A 22,598-nucleotide genomic window follows, 5' to 3' on the forward strand; every position below is an offset into this window, starting at 1 on the left:
ATCATCTATTCATCTCTGATATGAAGCTAAAATGTGGTGCAAATGGGGCTTATCGATCGGATCGGACGGCTTTGCCAAATTGGAGAAGTAACCAGGTATTCAATCTCACTAAATGTTATTTCCTTGTAGAACAAATAAATAAATATATATATATGTTGTACACATATCTATCGGTACTTTACTTGCCCCATTAACAAATTCGACGAGCACATCGGAACCCATTCTCGAGGGTTCAAATACTAGAGGAACATGGAGAATCGACTGAGAGGAATTCAGTTAATGAACAGTAGTATAGAAATCAAAATTTCTTGATTTTTATTTGTTATATATCTATATAATATACAATGCACACAAATGGAGGACAAGGGTTGAGGATGAATTAAGCTAATGGGCAGTAGTTAGGAAATCAAATTTCTTGATTTTGATTTGTTACATGTGTGTGTGTATTGTATGTAATACAGTATCTAAGAGGAGGACGAGTTTATAAAAGGAGGACGAGGGTTGAGCGCAGACAAAGAGATGGCAAGGGCAATTTTGTCTTTTTATTTTTTTATTTTGCTTATGCCATCATATGCACACAATGGTTTGTATTAAAGATAAGGGTAATTTGGTAATTTAATTAGTGCCTTTAACCCACTAACAGGTCTTGCACCTAAAATAGTTTACGAGAACATGATAATTTACCGAAGTAAGTGGAACCTTGCTTTGACGCCTAGGGGTGGCAAGTCGCACGAGATGACAAGACAGTATTACACCCATTGTTTTAAACAAGTCCACCTTCAAAACAATAATTGATAAATAAGCGCTTCTGTTATTTATCATCAGCCAGTGACAATAGAAGATTTGGAATCAGCACGTGATTATTTCGGAGAAATTTTTATATGTTCCAAAATTACATGGTCCGGTCAATCATAATATGATATTTAAGCAAAATGTAGACTTCATTGGTATTTTTGTTTACATGTCAGGTTTTGATTGAATGGTACCAAATATTTTCGGATCGTGTAATAATTTTTAGAAGACAGAAATAGACTGATGAGAGGGTGCAACAAGGAACTGTTATTTATCATCCCAATTTAGAGTGCACTTCTCATTTGGTACATTGTCAAATTACTAGCCAGCAATCTCTCTCTCTCTCAGTCTCTCTCCTTTGTAAACGACCCATATTAATATTTTAGACTCAAAAGAGTACCACTTCTATATTTTAGATTAGCACCAAGCTAATTTTGCTAATTTATATAACTTTGTTCAACAAAAAAATCTCTCACAAGATTCTTTTTAATAAACAGGATCCCTACGAACAAATCAACTTAATCAAGTACTTTAATAACTTATACAAGTAGTAGTCATAGAACCTTCCAAAAAAAAAAAAAAAAATTAGCTATAGAACTTCAAATTTTAAACTCAAAACATTCTAAATATAACCATAACTTATAAATAATATACATTTAAATTTTACTTATCAGTTTACATATATATGAGCATCTGTCTAACCCCTTAAGAAAGCACAGCAGATGTTAGTGGGTCCTATCCTTAACTTTGATACTAGCACACTTTAGTGCTTTCTACCCTTAAAGAAAGCGCATGGCCTGCACTGATAAACTGATCAGTTTCAAAGCACCAAACTTTAATGGATGGACATGATCCTTTGCTTATGCCTTTAATTTGGTGTCGGTGTGGAAATTAAGAAATTGAAGAATTTCTTCTATGCCCACTGAAATTTAGCTTCTCATCATTTTCATTTCTACCCAACTTAACAGGAACTCATCACTGAGCCTCTCACACATTCGAAATGGATACGAACTGTTTATTGCTATCTTGTCTCGTCACACTTGCTGCAATCCTCCTCAGCTTTGTTGTGTTCATTAAGAAGAAGACCAGGAACACTTCATTAGCATCTCTGAACAATTCTTCATTGTCCATCTCTCCACCTATAGGATGGAACTATGAAGTGTTCTTGAGTTTCAGAGGCCAAGACACTCGTAAAACCTTCACTGACTACCTCTACAGCGACCTTGTTGACGCAGGAATTCGCACGTTTAGAGACAACAATGAGCTTCGCATTGGAGAGAAGATAGGTGATGAGCTTCTCAAGGCAATACAACACTCAAAGATATCCATCCCAATCTTTTCCAAAGACTATGCTTCAAGTAAGTGGTGCTTGCTTGAGCTCACCAAGATGGTTGAGTGTAAGAGGACATCAGGGCAAATCATAAAACCCATTTTCTACGATGTGGAACCATCCGACGTGCGAAAGCAGAAGGGGAGTTACGAAAAGGCCTTCCGGGAACACAAGAAGCATTTTGATAGTGCTACTGTGGAGGGGTGGAAGAAAGCCTTGAGGGAGGTTGGGGAATTGAAGGGATGGGAAGTGAAGAATGTTGCTGACGGGTAATTGTGCATATTTACTTATATATACTGATTCTGAAATTTTAACTTTTGTCATTATTTTCCTTCAGTAAATTTTCCTAATTATTAGCACCAACTATGAGCTTGTTTGGTTCCGTTCTCTCAAATTAGACACTACTCTAACTTAATTTACAAACAACAGTTTTTACAAATTGCCAATCAAATGAATTTTGGAACTACATTCTATTTTTAAGTTTTCTGAGAATAGGCTATATTTATTTATTGTGTTTCCCATATATATGTGACATCAATTATGTTGCAGGCACCAAGGAGAACTGGTAAAGAGGGTTGTTTTAGAGGTGTGGGGAGAGCTGAAAAGGAACTCATTGGATGTAAATGAATGCTTAGTTGGAATTGATAATCATGTAGAAGAAATGATGAAATTGTTGAGTGTTAATTCCAGTGATGTAAGGATTGTGGGAGTCCATGGCATGGGAGGAATTGGCAAGACCACTATAGCCAAGGTCATCTACAACCAACTCTCCCAACACTTTGAATCCTGTTGCTTCCTTCCAGATGTAAGAGAAACAGCACAACAACACAATGGTCTTGTTCATTTGCAAAACCAACTTATATCTAACATCTTAAAACGGAGATGCGTTGACATTAGTACCGTGGATGAAGGTATTAATGTAATCAAAGTTAGATTTTCTGGGAAGAAAGTTCTTGTTGTCATTGATGATGCCGATCAAAAAGTTCATCTTCATTCACTTGTGGGAAAGTGTGATTGGTTTGGTTCAGGAAGTAGGATAATTGTCACAACAAGAAACAAAGATATTCTAAATCTACCTGAGGTAGATTGTAGGACTTACGAACCAAAGGAATTGGATTCTAATCAATCTCTTCAACTTTTCAGCAGACATGCTTTTAGAATGAACCATGCTCCAGAAGACTATGATATTCTCTCTAGAGATGTTGTGTCCACTACTGGAGGGTTGCCTTTGGCTCTTGAGATTGTTGGCTCTTTTTTATCTGGCAAGAGAAAAGCGGTGTGGAATGAGACATTGAAGAAGTTGAAGAAAATACCGGATGGACAAGTGCAAAAGAAGCTGAGAATAAGTTACGAAGCATTAGAATATGAGCAACAACAGATATTTCTTGATATATCATGTTTTTTAATTGGAGTGGATAGAAGAATTGCTTTCCACATGTGGGATGACTGCAAATTTTATCCGGAAAATGGAATTGAAGTTCTTATTCTCACGTCCTTGGTGAAAATTGGAGATGACAATGAGCTAAGGATGCATGATCAGCTTAGAGACCTCGGTAGGGATATTGTCCGTCAAGAAAATTTTAAGGAGCCAGAGGAGCGCAGTAGGGTGTGGTTTCATGAGGAAGCCTATGAAATATTGGAGAGTCAGTCGGTAAGATCCAACTCCTTCACAAATAGTGTCCCTTATTAAGCATTAATTTTCTTCTTTCCTTACTAACACAATTTTGGATGAACTACAAGTAGCGCCGGCTCAATCACTAGGCCAATTAGGCGGTTGCCTTATGTGAGCCACCTTGCAAAAGTTGAAATAATAATTGGAATTCCCTGAAAGAGAGTGAATATAATCATTAATCATTAATACTAGTTTTTCTGTCCACCATAATTATAGCCTTAATATATATATATATATATATATATATATATATTTACTTATCCCAAGGTTCTCTTTTGGCAGGGAACAAGAAAGATTGAAGCTCTTTGTGTTGACTTTCGATCAGAGTCACAAGCATGCTGTTTTACAAATGAAGAATTTGGAGGCCTATCTAATCTAAGGTTCCTGCAAATGGACTATGCAAACCTGGATGGAGATTATAAGCGTCTTCTTTCAAAGTTACGATGGCTTAGCTGGAACGGATGCCCTCAAATTTTTAAACCAACCAATTTTCATCTGAAGAATCTGGTCATTCTTGATTTATCATGGAGCAAGGTCACAGAAGCCTGGGAGGGTTGGAATCATATCAAGGTTTCACCAATTTCTTTGCTTTTGTTTCATGTTTCTCATCACATAATTCTTTGTAATTGATTCTAAGCTATTCTCTTTTTCCTTATTCCTCAGATTGCAAGAAAGTTGAAAGTTCTAAATCTCACGGGTTGCAGAGACATGGTTAGTACTCCTGACTTCTCTGCATATGCAACTTTAGAAAGATTGATTCTTGAAGAGTGTGAGAATTTGGTTCATATTGACCCATCGATTGGGTATCTCAAGAGTCTAGTTTTCTTCAATGTGAAGAACTGTTCTAAACTCAAAAGGTTGCCTCTGGAATTTGATTCTTTGAAAGCTTTAGTGGAGCTCCTCATCGATGGTACTTCTTTAAAAGAAGTCCCTAATGGTATAGGTGTTATGAATAAGCTTGAAACTCTTAGTGCCAGTTGTTGGTCATTGACTCAAATTTCTACCTCAATTGGTCACCTAAAATCTCTGTCCGACCTTACATTAGATTATTCATGTATCAATGAACTACCAGACTCAATTGGTTCGCTATTGAAATTGCGACGATTTTCACTAAGGCGCTGCAAATTAAAAAAACTTCCAGACTCCATTGGGAAATTAGAATCATTAATTGAGCTACGCTTGTCAGGAGCAAAATTTACAGAATTACCTGATACCATTGGCAACCTAAATCATTTGAGAATTCTTGAGATTAACGAATCTTTGATCAAGAAGTTACCTAGTGCCATTGGAATGTTACTGAAACTTGAAGAGTTAGATGCCTCGCATTGTCACAATTTGGAAGGTGAAATTCCCAATGATATTGGGAGACTACCCTCTCTGAGAATCTTAAGACTAAATTTTACAAATATCTGTAGCCTACCAACAAGCATTTGTGGGCTTTCTCACCTCCAAACCCTTGATTTACGGGGTTGCAAAAAGCTTCAGTTTCTGCCAGAGCTTCCCTCTAGTCTAGTAAGTCTACGAGTCACTTGCATGTCAATGGAGACATTTCTAAACCTTCCTAGCCTGATGAATCTAAAGGAGTTGCAACTTTATGACTGCTCTAGGCTGTTGAAAATTCCTGAAGATATTGGGAAGTTAGCCAAACTGGAGACCTTGATCTTGTACAGGATTAACATTAGCAGCCTGCCAATGGAGCTTGGTGCCCTTTCTCGGCTTACGGAACTCACTGTTCAAAATTCTGAACAACTTCAATGCCTTCCAACTCTTCCCTCAAGTCTGTTCAAACTGTGTCTTAATGTTTGCAAGTCAATGAAGAGGTTGCCAGATCTGTCAAATTTGAAAGATTTATCAGAACTAATACTTGGCCAATGCTCAGAGTTAACGGAGATTCAAGGCCTTGGAAGATTGGAACTCCTAATAAGTTTGGATATATCTAAGTGCATAAAGTTATGTATGCTTGAAGGGCTTGAACAGCTAAGATCTTTAAGATACTTGACCACATCATGGTGTGAATCACTAGAAACCTTACCAGATCTTTCGAACTTAAAGAAGTTAAGGAATTTAGTTACTTTGCATTGCAAGAATTTGAATGAAATTAGGGGCCTTGACAAATTGGAATCCTTGGAATATTTGAATATGAGTTGGTGCATATCCTTGGAAAGATTGCCTGATCTATCGAACTTAGAAATGCTGAAAGATTTAAACCTCGCCCAGTGCCAGAAGCTACATGAGATAGAAGGTCTTGAGGCTTTGAAATCCTTGAAGATGCTGGACTTGTCATCATGCATGGCCTTGGAGAGGATACCTGATCTGTCGAGACTGAAAAATTTAAAGAGATTGCAACTTTGTAACTGTGAGAAACTTAGTGAGATTTTGGGACTTGAGGAACTGAAATTCTTAGCATTCTTGGACATTTCCGGATGCAAATCACTAGGAAAATTACCAGACATTTCGAACATTAGTAAAGTCAAGCGTTGAGAGCAAATTGCAGGGTGTCAGAGTTTAGTGTTTAACATGCAATCTGATGGCATGGTAATTATCTACTTCTTCTAATCTATGTTGTCTTTGTATGATGGTTTTTTTTCCTTAACTGAATGTTAATTGTGGTTTCTTTCTCTGTTCCTTTTTCAGGTAATTGATGAAACATCAATTCAGTTATGAATTATCATTTCAGAACTATATTGAACACTAGTATTTAGGTTGTTTTGGTGTTTATCCCTATACTATATGGTTGATTAGGAGCATGGTAGTCTCTGCTATGGATGTTAGAACAGTTTTGTTTCAGTACTTCCAGGGACCATTGTGAAAAGGCTGAAGTTAACAGCAATCATGCTCTGTTCTCATCACATGCACATTCTTGATTATTTTTCATGTTTTCATCAAAATGGGATTTTATTAACTAGCTAAAAGAGTAAGACTTGTATATTCCTTACTATCCTATCTAAAGATATTTCATAGTCAATATTAGTTCACAGTTAACCTCACTGCAACCACAATTTTTAACATTGACCAAGAATAATACAAAAGCCTTGAAATAAGATTAATTCTACAGGCCCAAAAGTAAAGTGGAGAGTTTTATATTATTCCACTGCAATTCACACTTCATAATGATTAAATTGCTGCTGAAACTCTTTTTGGCTACAAATATTTCTTAGCACCATGTCTTCTCGGGGTTAGCTGCATCCTCTCTACATATTGTGGTTCTTGTGTTATTTGAGAAGATTGAGTGGTTAGCTCTCCTTGCCTTTATTCAAGCTAAATGGCAGAGCTCTCTATCTACATTAAATCCATTGAAACTTCAGATATTTTATCAATAATTTTCCTATCTTTAAAAGGTGAGACGACAAAACCACTACTCTTTTTTGTCTTTACACCTTCATATAGAGGATTTGTTCTTTAACCCCTTTTCTAAAAAGTATTCTCTTTTTAGTAGGTTCTTCTATTACATTAACAGCATATCTTAGTATTACCTTATAAAGAAAGAAAAAAAGAAGAAGAAAAATAAACCATATGAAAATCTGAAAAAGGAAGTTTAGAATAGATGATTTCATAGGTCTTTCCCTATTAATTTCTCTATAAATTGTTGATTATGCTTAGAAGAGATTAAAGAGATCAAATTCTTTTCTGGAGGATGCTACTGAGTATTGAGACAGAGAGAGAACAATTGAACAGAAATTGAAAGAGGGTGTTTTTTATTTTTTATTTTTTACTAATTTATAAATAGTAATATTGATATGTAATCTCCTCCCCCCTACCCAAAAACAAATTATTATTTCTTTGGATTTTCAACATAAGCCCTCTCTTTTAGAAATGTGGAGTTCACTATGTCCTATAAATGGTTGTCCAGTGAACGAAAGCCGCCTTTTACTATTTTCTGAATAGAGTAAAGGGATGTTTCAGTATCCTCCTCCATTCGGTAGGTCTTTTTCTTTCCACCGTAACCATGGGATGGGCAGTGATCTCAGGGTTACTAATCTAGTTTTCTGTTGGCGCCTCTGTTTTTGCTTGTTGAAAGAGTTGGGTGGTGTTCTATTTCAATTCAATTTTAGCTGTTAGTTATGTTGATGATCATATCTTTCAGCTTTTGGATTGGCATGCTTCCTATTATACTGACTGCTGGTGCTGCTACATGGCTGGCAGTACATGCTGACAATGGCTAAGTGGAATCCCTATGATAAGAACAATTGCTACTGTATTAAGAATTGCTGATTTTTAGCGATGAATGTGACTACAGATCCTAACAAGACCTGTGTCAAGGAGTTTGCAGTCCATTTCATTGCTTAAGATATTGGTTTCCTTTGCTTCTCTTTTACGGGTTTCTGCTTAGAGCTCCTAGACTTTTGTCTATCCATTGTATTCCTTGTTTGTGTTTGTTCTCTGTTTCAAGATTGGTTGTATGGAGAGGTATGCCTTTCGGTTATCTTTGTAATATTCGTTTTCTAACTATGACACCCTCAGATAAGTTGGAAAATCTTTTAATAGCTCAAGAGGGAAGGAAATTTGTTTACTCCTGTTCCAAATCCTTTTAAGGATAATTGTCATTTCTGCATTTCTATAATATTACTGTGAGAATGAAGATACAGCTTCGATACTCACAGGTAGATAAGTAAGATCAGTTTGGTAAAAAACGAAAGGAAAGAAAATATAAAACAAATTAATTATCTAGTGATCCTATGTGAGAATGATGAAAAAGAGATTAATTTACAAATCTTGTTGGTAATATATGCACAAATAATTACACTTTTCTTGAAAGTATAGTGTAACTATGAAAAATACAAATATATGTGCAAATAATTTCAAGAGTGGTGATCGTAAGTCAAGTCAAGTCCATGTATGGGGATAGAGGTTGGGAGATCGGAAACATCAATCTCAGCCGTCGAGGTGGATCAGAAGCATCAAATATGATGGTCCTTCCTCTGTTTCTCACTACTTCAAGCCCAAACAAACTGCTAAATTCTTTCTTTTACCCCCATCTCTCCCTTTACTCTCTCTCTCTCTCTTTCTCTCTCTCTATATATATATATATAACTCTTATTTATATACATATATGTTTCGTATTTTTATATGTAGGGATTGAGGTTGAGGGTCTGAGTGTGGAGGAAGCTTATTTCAGAGGAAGGTAGTTACAAGGAACGACCTTTTCCCTTCTCCAGGGCTATTCTGGTAATTAATGCTATTCCTTTCTTTGTTTCCTTAATCTCTACATGTGTGTTTCTGTGTGTGTGTTTTTGAAAAATCATACTATTTTTGCTACAAGGCTCTATGCTGTTAAATGCCTGCTATAAAATATAATTACCTCATATTATTAAATTCCTGCTGCAGAATTTAATTACTCCATAACATGATCAAACACATGATGATACAATTATACATATTAACCCAAAAAATCGTAAATTAGATAGTTTTGTTTGATTCCCATAAAAAGCTGATAAATATAAACAAGCTATTAAATAAAAGAGTCCTAGGGGTGCTTTTGACCAGTCTAAGAAGTTTTAGCAACCCAAGAATTTAGCTCCAGAAATTGTTACACTGTTCCAATTTGAGACACTTTTCAAAGCCCAGCCAACAGTTAGCAAAATGTAACTGAATGCATTAAAGTCACAAATCGAAAAACAAGTGCCCGGTTACAAATGATGGAAGTTGCTGAAACATTCTTTGTTAAGGAACTCTGCCATCGACAAAACAGATGAGGCATAAGCAAGCACACCTGCAATGCTGAATGCTTAAGATGATCAAACTCGTCTATAGATTAGAAAGAGTAGCATTTTCTCTGGGATCATATATATGAGCTTGCATTCTTTTTCTTGGAATATTGTTCTCACTCATTAACTAATAATCATAGAATCTTGAATTCATTTGCTCTCTCTCTTGGTTGAATTTGTGGGATAAGGAGTATTACTCAAAAAAATCTGGTGTCACTTCTAAACTTTTGTATTCCTAAATGGATCCTTGTATTGCAAACCAACGATTAAGAAAAACATACCTCATCTACAAAAAAAGATCTGTTAGCTCCGGCTATTAATAAAAAAATAAAATAAAATAAAATAAAGAGAAGAAAATATAGGAATTTTTTAATCAATTACAAAAAAATTATAAAAAATACACTAGAGGTGGATTTACTCAGTTAAAGAGCTATTCATACATTTGGCATTAGTTTTGACCTTCTGCGAAGCTATAATTGTGTGAGAAGATGAGCTCCATTTTGGGGAATGCAGCGTAGAAGCTTGTTGACTTACTGCTTGTTAGTGTATCTGGCAAGAAATGGTGGTCCAAAGCAAGGGCGGACCCAAAAATATATTGGGGTGGGCTAATATATTCTGGGGTGGGCTAGTACTACTAATTTTTTTTTTTTTTTTTTTTTTGGGCTGGGCTAAAATTACCTGTAGTAATTTTTTTTTTTTTTTTTTTGGGGTGGGGCTCAAACCCACCAGAGCCCCCCTTGCATCCGTCCTTGGTCCAAAGGCTAACACCATAGGTAGACGAATTTGTGGAGAACTCGAACTTCGACTTATTCCAGGACATTAAGCAGGGGTTGATGGTTAGAATTATAACGACATTATCCCTTAGTTGCAAGGTTTTCAACTTTTCATCAATCCATCTTATGTTATCTTTGGTTGTGTATATGCGCATAAAGTTGTTCCTAGATGGATGTAACTGTTTGAAAGAAGTACTTGAAATGAATGCACATTTTGAGAATGAGTGCTTAGGATATGAGACCAAAAACATCATTGAGGCTTTGCATATTCTTGACCAAACATCTAGGGAATGCTATCTCTACTACATAAGGGCATCATATTGAGAGGTTGTTGATAGAGGCAATTTTACGAATGATTTCTCAGGATATTAGACCAAAAACATAATTAGAGGCTTAGCATTTTCTTGACCAAACATCTCGGGAATGATATTTCTACTACATAATGGCATCATATTGAGAGTTTGTGGGTAGAGGCAAGTGGCATCACTCTTTTGAACTGTATAAGAAGCATGTGAAAGATGCTTCCAAGGCCTAAAGCTGACTTCGGACATATTAAATAATGCAGAGCCCACTTGGGACTTTGTTTAATAAAGTCTTGAGCATATATTATATTTTCTTCATGTTTAATTAATGCTGGTTGAGTAAGTAACTTTCATTACATTTAATGAATAAGGACATGTAGGAGTGAATCATAGATTCTTTTGTTCTCTTCTTTCTTTTATCTTATATTTTTTTCAACGCTTGTAAACAAATCTAGCTATATAATTGCAACTGTTTCTCTTCAGATTTTTATGTAAAGAGATTTTAATATCATAGTTTTTTTTAATTGATTATATTTTAAATTTTACTGTCTTTTTAATGACTAAATCATCATTCTTCACGCTTCGTCTTGGGGAAGAAGAGTTCAGACAAGAAAAAAAGGCTTCTGATATACCTGAAGTAAACTCAAATTGTTGGGAGATGAATGCAAAGTTTAAAAGCATAGCATTGTGGAATCATGATAGTCCTCCGTCAGAAGACGATGCCTCCTTGCATTCCTTTCACTGGCTTGCTGTTGCAAAAGCAGTAAGTTTCTGCTTGATCTTTCTGCACATGAAAAACTGAGCACATTCTCAGATTAATTTAAATTTTATATACTTTAATCCGTTGAAAGACATGAATTAAAACATTAATCCAGGCAGTGTTGCTACAACAGTTCCTTTGGCGGGTAAATTTCAAGAAAACCCTCAAACTATCGAGATTTTGCAAATTCCCCCCTCTTAGTGCAATAGACCCCGTAAACTATGAAAAATTAGCAAATCTGGACGTTCCGTTTTTTAACATTAGTAAGGTAGATAAATTACTTATGTACCCTTCAATATGTAATCATTGTATACAAAAAAAAAATGAAAATACTGAAACCCATATTTAAACTCTCCCAACTGTAGTCAACTCTTAACAGCAATATTACTGGCCTGGACATCGAGTCTAATGTCAATTCTTAAAGTTATATTTGATCTGATTTGTTGTTAATAGGATATCCGATCCCATAATATGGAGTTCTGATTCCAATAACTCGATAGATTATTTATGATTGAATCCACATCCGATTTGTTATTAATTGGTCCGGTCTGACAACCCGATTCGAAAAGGATATATAGTTTTTGTAAAAAAAATTTAATGTTAAAAGAAATTAGTAAACAATTATTAGGAAAAAAAAAGAAGGAGAAGCTGGAGAAGAAAAATAAAATATAAAAAAGGTAGAAATGTAGGTATTTGACTTTTTATTAATGAAAAAAAAAAATAAAGAGAGACAAAATAGACAGATAGAGAGAAGAAGAAAATAATAATAAAAGCATTATATATTAAAACATTAGATAATATATTTAAAGTGTATCATATATTATATTATATTATGTTGGATTGGATTATTTTCGTACCAGATAGACTATGTATAAGGATTTATTTAGCTAACAGATTATTGGGTTCACTATCCTTCCAAAAGTGAGGGAATTTGGAAAAATAAAAAATAGCCACCTTCATGAAACTTTCAAAATACTAAAAATAATTCTAAAATTGTAAAGAAGAAAAAATAAAGAGTAAATTACACTTACCTCTCTCCTATAGAATGCTTAAGGGCCTGTTTGGTACGATTTTTTTTTGTATTTTTGTTTTAACCCAAAACAAAACAAGTGGGCAATATGAAACGCATACCAAACCGGCCCTTAATTTCATTCAGATTCTTGCATCGCACAATATCTAATTTCCATAACTTCGTTAAGTTTGAAAGATCTGGTAATGTTTCTAGTGATACGCACATGATGTGGTCAAGTATCTTAAAGATGTTAGTTGTTCAAGCCCTCCAAGCATACATAACTTTCTCCACCCAGATACATTCCAATTTTATTACGAGTTCTAACCTTCCAAGTCCTTGAATTTGTGGTAACTCTAAGTACGGTTTAAGAATTTGTTCTGATAATTTGACGGATTTGGAAACCTCTTCACTGACTTAAAAAAATTGAAGAGCAGGTACGATTAGACTTGAGGGAAGAGTTAGAAGGTGTTGAAATATATAAATCTTTATATATAATTGTGGAGCAAAATTCTCCACCAATCATGATAATCTGGTCAATTTCCTTCCAACTATAAATATTTCTATATAACGGTGGAGCAAAATCCTCCACCAATCACAGTGCCTCCTTTGACTATTGTACATCTTTCATTTTTTCTTATCTTTACCGTGCCTATATATAGGCTCTTTGTACTCAGGCAAAATATATCTGAATAATAGAAATATAGCCCTTAGTGGCTCTTTGTCCATTGATGTAGGTTTCAGTGCCGAATCATGTATATGCCTGTGTCCTCCATCTTTCTCTTTTTAGTCATAATAGAGCGACGAAATGGAGGAGCTCACCGTCACCATCCAGTCTATCAACGATGCAAAGACTTATGAGGCCTACACTGTGTATGTGGCCAGAAATCTCGGAAATCATAGAATACTCACAATCGTTACTGGGAATGATTTGTTGGCAAGAAAGTGGCTGAAGGGAGTCTTGAAAGGGAACAACAATTGGAGAATTGTGATTGTTGTCGGTGCGAGGGTTTGGAATGGGAAGAAGGGGCTGAGAAATGCCCCTTTTGACCTTCTGGAGATTTGCATTGTGAGTCATTGCTTGTTGTACCTTTTACCTTAGATGCCCTACTTCCCCACCCCCAAATCCTTAAAGCATTTCTTTGTAGATAGCCAAAACCCAAAACTTCTTCTTTTTGGTATTAGAGCTAAGTTGTTCTTGTAATCCCATCTAAAATTTGAGGGGGATTATTGGAATTATTATCATGGAGCATATTCTCTATGTCTTCACATTCCTTTCCCTTTGAAAGTCTAGAATTAGAAGCAAGAGTCATTTGATCAATTGGAGTCTCTGGTAAAGTTACTGGCTGAGAGATCTGACGTCTATGCTCCTCATGGTTAACAGTAGCGAAAGCATCATATAAATCAGGCATGGGAGAGGTGTGGGAAGAGAGAAAGATAGAGAACACAGACATATACATGGTTCGGTACTAAGGCCTACATCCATGGACAAAGAGCCATTAAGGGCTACATTTTTATTATTTAGATATATTTTGCTTGAATACAAAGAGCCTATATATAGGCACGGTAAAGATAAGAAAATATGGAAGGTGGACAATAGTCAAAGGAGGCACCGTGATGGTGGAGGATTTTGCTCCACTGTTATATAGAAATATTAATAGTTGGAAGGACATTGACCAGATTATCATGATTGGTGGAGGATTTTGCTCTACAATTATATAGAAATATTTATATATTTCAACACTCCCCCTCAAGTTGGAGCATGAATATCACAAATGCCCAACTTGCTAAAGAAACGCCTCGAAAGATGATGGGAAGGTGTCCGGAACAAAATCAGGAAATTGACTAGATCTTGTTGGGGAAAATGAACAGTGGGAAAAATAAACTGGAATTCGCCAATGGCCAGAAGTAAGCTGGGAAAAGGTCGGAACAATGCAGGGAAAAGACCAGAACTAAGCCGGGAAAATGTCCGGAACTAAGCCGGGAATGGTCGGAACAACGCCGAGAAAAGCCGGAACAACGCCGGGAGATAGCCGCATTACTGCTATGGGGCTTGATCTGTTCTCGATGGCGAAAAAACTAGAAGGGCAACACGGTAGCACAATGTGAACCTCTCTCCGATTTCTCTGAAGAAGCTCTAACTCTTTTAGTCAAGAGACTAGACCGCCAGCATACCTACCAGTTTTTGATGGGTTTACGATCTGAGTATGATGCTTTTAGAACTCAGATCATAAACACCTCTCCTATGCCTGATTTATATGATGCCTTCGCTACTATTGACCATGTGGAGCATATATATCAAATCTCTCAGCCAGTACCTTTACCAGAGACTCCAGTTGATTAGATGGATCTTGCTTCTAATTCTAGACTTTCAGAGGGAAAGGAATGTGAAGGCATAGAGAATATGCTCCATGATAATAATTCCAATATCCCCTCTCAAATTCTAGATGGGATTACAAGAATAACTTGGCTCTGATACCAAAAAGAAGAAGTTTTGGGTTTTGGCTATCTGTAAAGAAATGCTTCAGGGATTTGGGGGTGGGGAAGTAAGGCATCTCAGGTAAAAGGTACAGTAAGCAATGATTCCCAATGAAAATCTCCAGAAGGTCAAAAGGGCATTTCTCAGCCCCTTATTCCCATTCCAGACCCTCGCACTGACAATAACCACAATTCTCTGATTGTTGTTCCCTTTCAGGACTCCCTTCAGCCACTTTTGTTGCCAACAAATCATTCCCAGTGACGATTGCGAGTATTCTGTGATTTTCGGGATTTCTAACCAGATACATAGTGTAGGCCTCGTAAGTCTTTGAGACTGGATGGTGACAGTGAGCTCCTCCATTTCGTCGCTCTATAGTGACTATAGAGAGAAGACGGAGAACACAGGCATATACATGATTCGGCACTAAGGCATATATCCATGGACAAAGAGAGCCACTACGGGCTACATTTATATTATTCAGATATATTTTGCTCGAGTACAAAGAGCCTATATATAGGCATGGTAAAGATAAGAAAATATGGAAGGTGTACAATAGTCAAAGGAGGCACCATGATTGGTGGAGGATTTTGCTCCACTGTTATATAGAAATATTTATATCTTTCAACAGAAGGCATTGAAGTTGTTCACAATTTTGAATGGTGAGCTTCCTGAGCCGAGAAAAGGCACCAAGCTCCATTGACGGGATGCTAATACTAATACCGTTCAAGGTCTCTAGATTGGCTAATTTCCCAGTATCTTCAGGAATTTTCAATAGCTTAGAGCAGTCATAAAGGTGCAACTTTTTGAGGTTCATCAGGCTAGGAAGGTTTAGAAATGTCTCCGTTGACTTGCAAGTGACACTTGGACTCCCTAGACTAGAGGGAAACTCTGGTAGAAACTAAAGCTCTTTGCAACCTAGTAAATCAAGGGTTTGGAGGTGAGAAAGCCCATAAATGCTTGTTGGTATGCTACCGATATGTGTCCAACCTAGTCTTAAGATTCTCAGAGAGGATACTCTCTCAATATTACTAGTAATTTTGCCTTCCAAACAGTGACAACCCAAGGCATCGAACTCTTCTAGATTCAGTAACAGTTGGGTGGCACTAGGTACCTTCACTATTGGAGAATAACCATCTCAAGAATTCTCAAAATATTTTAAGTTGCCAATGGTATCAGGTAATTCTGTAAATCTTGCTTCTGACAAGCACAACTCAAATAATGATTCTAATTTCCCAATGATGTCTGGAAGTACTTTTATTTTGCAGTTCCTTAGTGACAAGCATCACAATTTCACTAGCAAACCAATTGAGTCTGGTAATTCAGTGATACATGAATCATCAAGTCTAAGGTCCGACAGAGATTTTAGGTGATTGATTGGTAGAAATTTAAGTCAATGACCCACAACGCATGCCAATAAGAGTTTCGAACTTCTAGTACCATCAAAGAGGAGCTCCATTAAAGCTTCTATAGAATCAAATTCCAGAGGCAGCCTGTTGAGTTTAGCACAATTCTTCAAATTTAAGAAAACTAGTCTCTTTAGAAACCCAAATGATGGGTCAATACGAACCAAACACTCATTCTTCAAGAGAATTGTTTAGAATCAATTACAAAGAATTAAGTGATGAGACACACGAAACAAAAGCAGAGATATTGAAATGATTTCAACCCTCCCAGGCTTCTGTGACCTGGCTCCATGATAAATCAAGAATGACCAGATTCTTTAGATGAAAATTGGTTTGTCTAAAAGTTTGAGGACTTCTGTACCAGCAAAGCCATCTTAAATTTGAAAGAAGACCCTTAAAATCTCCTTCCAGGTTTGCATAGCCAACTTGAAGGAACCTAAGTTTAGATAGGTCTGCAAACCTTCATTTGTAAGACAGCATGCCTGTGACCCAAATCGAAAGTCACCCTCAATATTTCTTTCTTTTCTTAGAAGTTTATTCTTTTTTTTTTTTTTTTTTTTTTTCCTGTCCAAAAGAGAACCTTGAGACTTTTAGCTTAAAGAGCAAGACTCATGTATTAATCGAAAGTCACCTTCAACCTTTAGACTTTGAGGATGTATGTGACTGCAGATTCTTACAAGACTTGTGTCAAGGAGTTTGCAGTCCATTTCATAGCTAGAGACATTTATTTCTTTTGCTTCTCTTTTATGGGTTTTTGCTTTATTTTCTAGTTAGAGCTCCTAGATTTTATTTATTGTATTCTGTTTCTTAAATTTGTTTGGATCCAGAATTAGTAGTCCCTAAGAAATGCATGATTTTTTGTGCAGGGGTCGATTTCTCATGTCAATGGAAATGTACTATTGAAATCAGGTACCATGAGGTTGAGATAAGTTAAAGTTATTAAACATGCAGGTTTGTTTTCAGAGATTTTGTGCAGTTCTGAATCAAATCAGTATAAAGGGTCACTGGTATGCTTACTGCATAATTTCTGTCTAAAAGAATCTTCACATGGTAACAATTTCATAAGGAATATTATCACTGTCTAAATCCTAGATGATTTGATGTGGAGGACTTCTTGTATGGGTACTTATTTTTGTATATCTTCTCAAAATATTTCCGTAAGATTCTTGATCGCAGGTATTTGAAGGTTCAAATTATTTTTCCATAGCAATTTGAAAATAAAAAATTTGAAATATTTATATAAGCATCATTGTCTTATTTTTGGTCCCCGAAATGGGCATTAGAGTGATGAGACAACTCCTTACACTCATTAAAGCCAAAATTTTTTTCCCTGAGGTATTGTACTTGCCTTATCAATGACTAATGTGCTGAAAATTTGATATTTAATATGCTCGAATGTTGTATATTCTACTCAAGTTTAGATATATGTTTATAATGGTTATACATACCCAACAAGTCCCAATTCTGGTTTGAGAGCTGGGAAGGACCAATGCTTCAATTTCTGTTTCTATGGGAAAAATACATTGTGATAAGGTCTAATGTCTTCATATATACTCGGACATGCTGGATAGACTTAATTAAATCATATTGTTTGAACCATATTTTGAATTTCGATGCTAAAATGAAAAAAAAATGAACTCAAAAGAAAAACTCATATTTGATATGAAGGTGGTTCTTTTATTGGCTTGCCAAGTTAAAATTTGGTGTATGGGTTGCATTTATTTTGCTAGTGCTCAAGCTTAAACAACTCTTTTTCACAACTAGCAGGAGTTCACATGCTGCTATGTACTCCATTGTTGAAGCCTCTATATATTTATTGTTAATTCAACTTTAAAGAATGCAAATCAACCCTCATTGATCTTGTATTAATTGTTGCTTTTGTAGCTCAAGGGTGGAGTCCACAAAGAGTTAATAGCTTACTGCTTGAGTTTCTTTATTTCATTTACCACATGCATGGTAAGTAATACAAGATAGCAAAGGGAATTTACCACTGGCTATATTCGGCCGCATGGAATTGGAGCCTTAGAATTAGAGAAAAGTTTAGTTCAATTTTCTGTAACTTTGAACTGAACTTTTCTCTAATTCCACCAATTCCAATTCCATGCAGCCAAACTTAGCCTAATACTTTCTCCAAGTTTCTACTCCTAACCAAGTTTGTAGAAATGAAATGTCATAATTTCTTGATCAGTTAAAGTTTCTTGATTATTAGAAAATGATAGTAATATTTATTTTTTAGTTCCTACTTTTTGTTTATTATTGCATGTTTTTAATTTTGATATACAGCAATGCATGATTTGATGGAAAATGCAAGTCTTGCTGGGAAAATCAGTAGAGATAGGGAGATTGAAAGTTGAAACAGAGGATGGTTTGAAATTTCCGGCAAATGGTTTTCCCTTTACAAGCCAGAAGGAGATGCAGAAAAGAAGCGACAGATGACACCTGCTAGTCTCATGACAAGGCTCATTTTTATCATGGTTTAGAGGAAGCTCATAAGAAATTCCTACACTTGAGCATTTTGCGACTTATTTAGGCTCCGTTTATTTGGAAGTAAAATATTTTTCAGAAAATATTTTTACATGCCTCGCGCGATGGACTCGATCTCAACCTTGTAAACCTCTGCCAACTACCGGTAAACTAAAAATAAAAAAATATTTTACCTAAAAAAAAATATTTTTCAAAAAGAATATTTTACTCTTAATATATTTTAGGTAACAGGAGGATGAGAACTGTGAGGAGTCGTGATCAAAATAAATTGATGTAGCAGTTTGGAAGAAGAGTTTGTCTGTTGAACGGCCTTATTCATGTGCCATGTAAATTATTAGATCACTACCCTATATATATATATATTTTGTATCATTTTATACTGGTTTTTGTAAATGTAAAGATTGTTTGATTATTTAGATATAAATTAATTCATGCGGATATGCTAAATAAATACAAAAGTTATGTTTAAGGTGTGCAATGGAGGTAAAGTGTTACAAGGTTGAGGAATAGGCAGCGTTCCTAAATGCTTTCATATTACCGAGATCTACTTTCATATGTTGAGCTTTAGGCTGCTGTTGTAATAAGCTTTACCTGCCATTGAGGAATAGTTTTACTCTATATATGTATATATGCAGGGAAAAAAGAAGAAGAAGAAGAAGAAGAAACATAAACCATTTTAAAAAGAAGAAGAAGATTTTTATTTTATACATAAATAGTAATATTGATATGTAACCTCCCTACTCAATTACAAAGTTTTTCTTGTTAAAAAAAAAAAATTAATAACAAAGTTTTTATTTCTTCAAATTTTTAACATGGGGTGTTCGGCCGTAGCCCACCAAGTGGTAGGTGAGCCCTATGGTGTGATATGAGTGTCGGTGTTGGAGTAACCCATCCTCCCCTTCCCCTCTAATATCTATTCTCCAAATCATGATTTTCAAATGTTCCTTTCTTAATAGTCTCGTGCAAAAATTATTTGTCATTACTTAAAATTTGTATTTAAGTTATTAAAACTATAAACATGGACAAAAAATAAGGAATGAAGAGCAAATTATTTTATCTTTAAATCAATTGTTTTAGAACAAAATTTACAATCACTAAAACTTGATGAACATGTGCAATTATGATACAAAAGATGCAGAATAAATCGTCAAGTGAATGGTTTAGGAGAGGTGCGCCAAACCTTCTTTGTTGTTGTTGTTTTTTTTTTTTTTTTTAACTTACGAAGAGACATAAATTTTACAATAATAAAAAAATATATCAATTGAGAGCTCTTGGAGTGTACTAAAATGGAGTCAATATTAAAGTAGGTTGGTTTATTTTTCATTTTTAAACTTAGATTTATTTTTCCGTGAGAGTTTTTTTTTTTTTTAACTCATATTATGTACACTGTATATTTATTTTGCTCAAATATTCTTATATTTGAAATGTGGTCAAGAAGGAAAGTTATTAAATCTCCGAAAAACTCGAACTGAACTGGGCTACTCATACCCAATAAGCATTAGCAATAGCACAATTGACATAAGGGCCGCACGGGTGCGTATGTTTAAGGATTTTAATTTAATTTTTTTTTTAAATTTTGATTTTATTTAAATGTTCTGTTAAAATATAAATCCGAAATTAATAAAATAAAAGCGCGGGCAAAAAAGTCGACAGTTTTGGGGTTCTAGTTGTTCGAAGACAAAAATATTAGGGGCTTACTCAATTGGAGCGTAAAATTGGTGATCGTGAGTGAAGTCCATGGATGGGGATAGAGGTTCAGAGATCGGAGCATCAATCTTAGCCGTCGGGAGTCGACGGTGGATCTGACGGGTCAGATTCATCAGCTCCCTTGCTGCATCAAACACGATGGACCTTCCTATGTTTCTCACAACTTCAAGCCCAAAACAACTGGTAATTTCTTTCTTTTACCTCCGTTTCTCTCTCTATATATAACTGATATGTATATGTGTATATATATATATTGAATTTCTTTATGTAGGGATTGAGATTGAGGGTCTTATGGAGGAAGCTTACTTCAGAGGAAGGGAGTTACAAGGAACAACCTTCTCCCTTCCCCAGGGCTATTCTGGTAATTAATGCTAATCATTTCTTTGTTTCCTCAATCTGTACATGCGTGCTTGTTGAAAATCATACTAATTTTGCTATAAGGCTGTATGCTGTTAAATGCCTGCTATTATCTATAATTACCTCTTATTATTAAAATCCTGCTGCAGAATTGAATTACATCATAATTTATCAAACACATGATGATACAATTATACATATTGAACCAAAACACCGTAAATTAGAGCAAAAAAAAAGGTAGTTTTGTTCAATTTCCACAAAAGCTGCTAAATACAATCAAGGTATTAAACGAAAGAGTCTTAGAGTAGCTTTTGACCAGTCTAAGAAGATTAAGCAACCCAAGAATTTAGCTCCAGAAACTGTGACACTGTTCCAAATTGAGACACTTTTCAAAGCCCAACCAAATGGATGGCAAATTGTAATAGACGGCATTGAAGCCACAGAGCGGAAAACAAGTGCCCAATTACAAATAAGACATAAGCCAGCACTCCCACAATGCGGAGTGCCTTACATGCTCAAACTCATCTATAGATTAGAAAGAGGAAAATATTGAAACAATAAGTACCATTCTCTCTGGGATTGCATATATGAGCTTGCAAACTTTTTCTTTGAATATTTTTTCTCACTCATTAACTAATAATCATAGAGTTTCAAATTAATTTGGTTGAATTTGTGGAATGAGGAGTATCACTTGTAGAAATCTGGTGTCACTTCTCAACTTCTGTAGTCCTAAATGGATTCTTGTATTGCAAAGCAAGCAGACCTCATCTATAAAAAAAAATCTGTTAGCCCCAGCTGTTTCTAATTTAAATAATAAATAAATAAAAATAATATAAGGATTTTTTAAATCAATTTCAGTAAGTTCATAGATGAATTTACTTGGTTGAGGATCTGTTTATACATTTGGCAATAGTTTAGACCTTCTGTTAATCTATAATGGGGTGAGAAGATGGGCTCCGTGTTGGGGAATGCAGTGTAGAAGCTTGTTACTGCATCTGGCAAGAAATGGTTGTCCAAGAGGCTAATATAGAAGGCAGATGAATTTGTGGAAAACTCAAACTTTGACTTATCCGAGGACATTAAGCAGGGGTTGATGGTGTAGACAGTAGATTATGACAAGACTATCACTAGTTGAAAGGTTTTATGTTATATATGGTTGATTATGTGCGCACAGAGCTGTTACTAGTTGGATGTAACTTTTGAAAGATGTACATGAAAGGAATGTACATTTTACAAATCAGTGCTTAGGATATGAGACCAAAACATAATTAGAAGCTTTGCAAATCCAAGACATTGGTGACCAAACATCCAGGCAATGACATCTCTACCACATAATGCCATCACATTGTTTGGATTTTGTGGTTGAGGAGAGTCCTTATGTTAACATTGAGAGTTCATTGATAGGGGTAAGTGGCATCCCTCTTTTAAACCGTATAAGAGGCATGGGAAAGATGTTTCCAAGTCCTAAAATTTGACTTGGGACATGTTAAATGATGCAGTGTCCACTTGGAACTTGTTTAATTGAGTTTTGAGTCATATATTATGTTTTCTTCATTTTTATTTGATGCTGATGCTGATGCTGATTAATATGTAACTCCTTTCATTACATTTTATGACTAAGGACCTGTGGGAATGATTCCTAGATTCTTTTTGTTCTCTTTTTTTTTATCTTATATTTTTTTCTACACTTGTAAACAAATCTGAGTATATAAAATGTGGTTTCAAGTGTTTCTCTTCTGATGTTTTACTTAAAGAGCTTTTAATATCCAAGTATGTTTATGTTCTATTTTTAATAATATTCTAATGTTTCTTTTTATGACTGAAT

At 35.3% G+C, this 22,598-nt stretch overlaps 2 protein-coding genes across 2 annotated transcripts in view; both read left to right on the forward strand.

Annotated features, from left to right (window-relative positions):
* On the forward strand, positions 1-20,276 carry LOC132304252 (disease resistance protein L6-like). Its single transcript, XM_059801848.1, has 10 exons — positions 1-95; positions 1,761-2,391; positions 2,672-3,773; positions 4,077-4,364; positions 4,458-6,329; positions 8,868-8,960; positions 11,174-11,337; positions 17,092-17,134; positions 18,110-18,181; positions 18,509-20,276. The coding sequence occupies exons 2-5, from the start codon at positions 1,793-1,795 to the stop codon at positions 6,273-6,275; spliced, it is 3,807 nt and encodes a 1,268-aa protein (XP_059657831.1). The 5' UTR covers positions 1-95; positions 1,761-1,792; the 3' UTR covers positions 6,276-6,329; positions 8,868-8,960; positions 11,174-11,337; positions 17,092-17,134; positions 18,110-18,181; positions 18,509-20,276.
* Positions 15,989-22,598, forward strand: part of LOC132276737 (uncharacterized) — a 17,317-nt gene continuing 10,707 nt past the window's right edge. The window contains exons 1-4 of the mRNA XM_059778318.1: positions 15,989-16,136; positions 17,177-17,232; positions 20,461-20,599; positions 20,688-20,777. Coding sequence (XP_059634301.1) covers positions 15,989-16,136; positions 17,177-17,232; positions 20,461-20,599; positions 20,688-20,777 — 433 coding nt within the window. The remainder of the gene's footprint in view (positions 16,137-17,176; positions 17,233-20,460; positions 20,600-20,687; positions 20,778-22,598) is intronic.

The sequence above is a fragment of the Cornus florida genome, unplaced genomic scaffold, assembly GCF_030987335.1.
Source record: "Cornus florida cultivar Cherokee Brave unplaced genomic scaffold, ASM3098733v1 CherokeeBrave_3.0.0_Hap2_Chr01, whole genome shotgun sequence".
NCBI lineage: Eukaryota > Viridiplantae > Streptophyta > Magnoliopsida > Cornales > Cornaceae > Cornus > Cornus florida.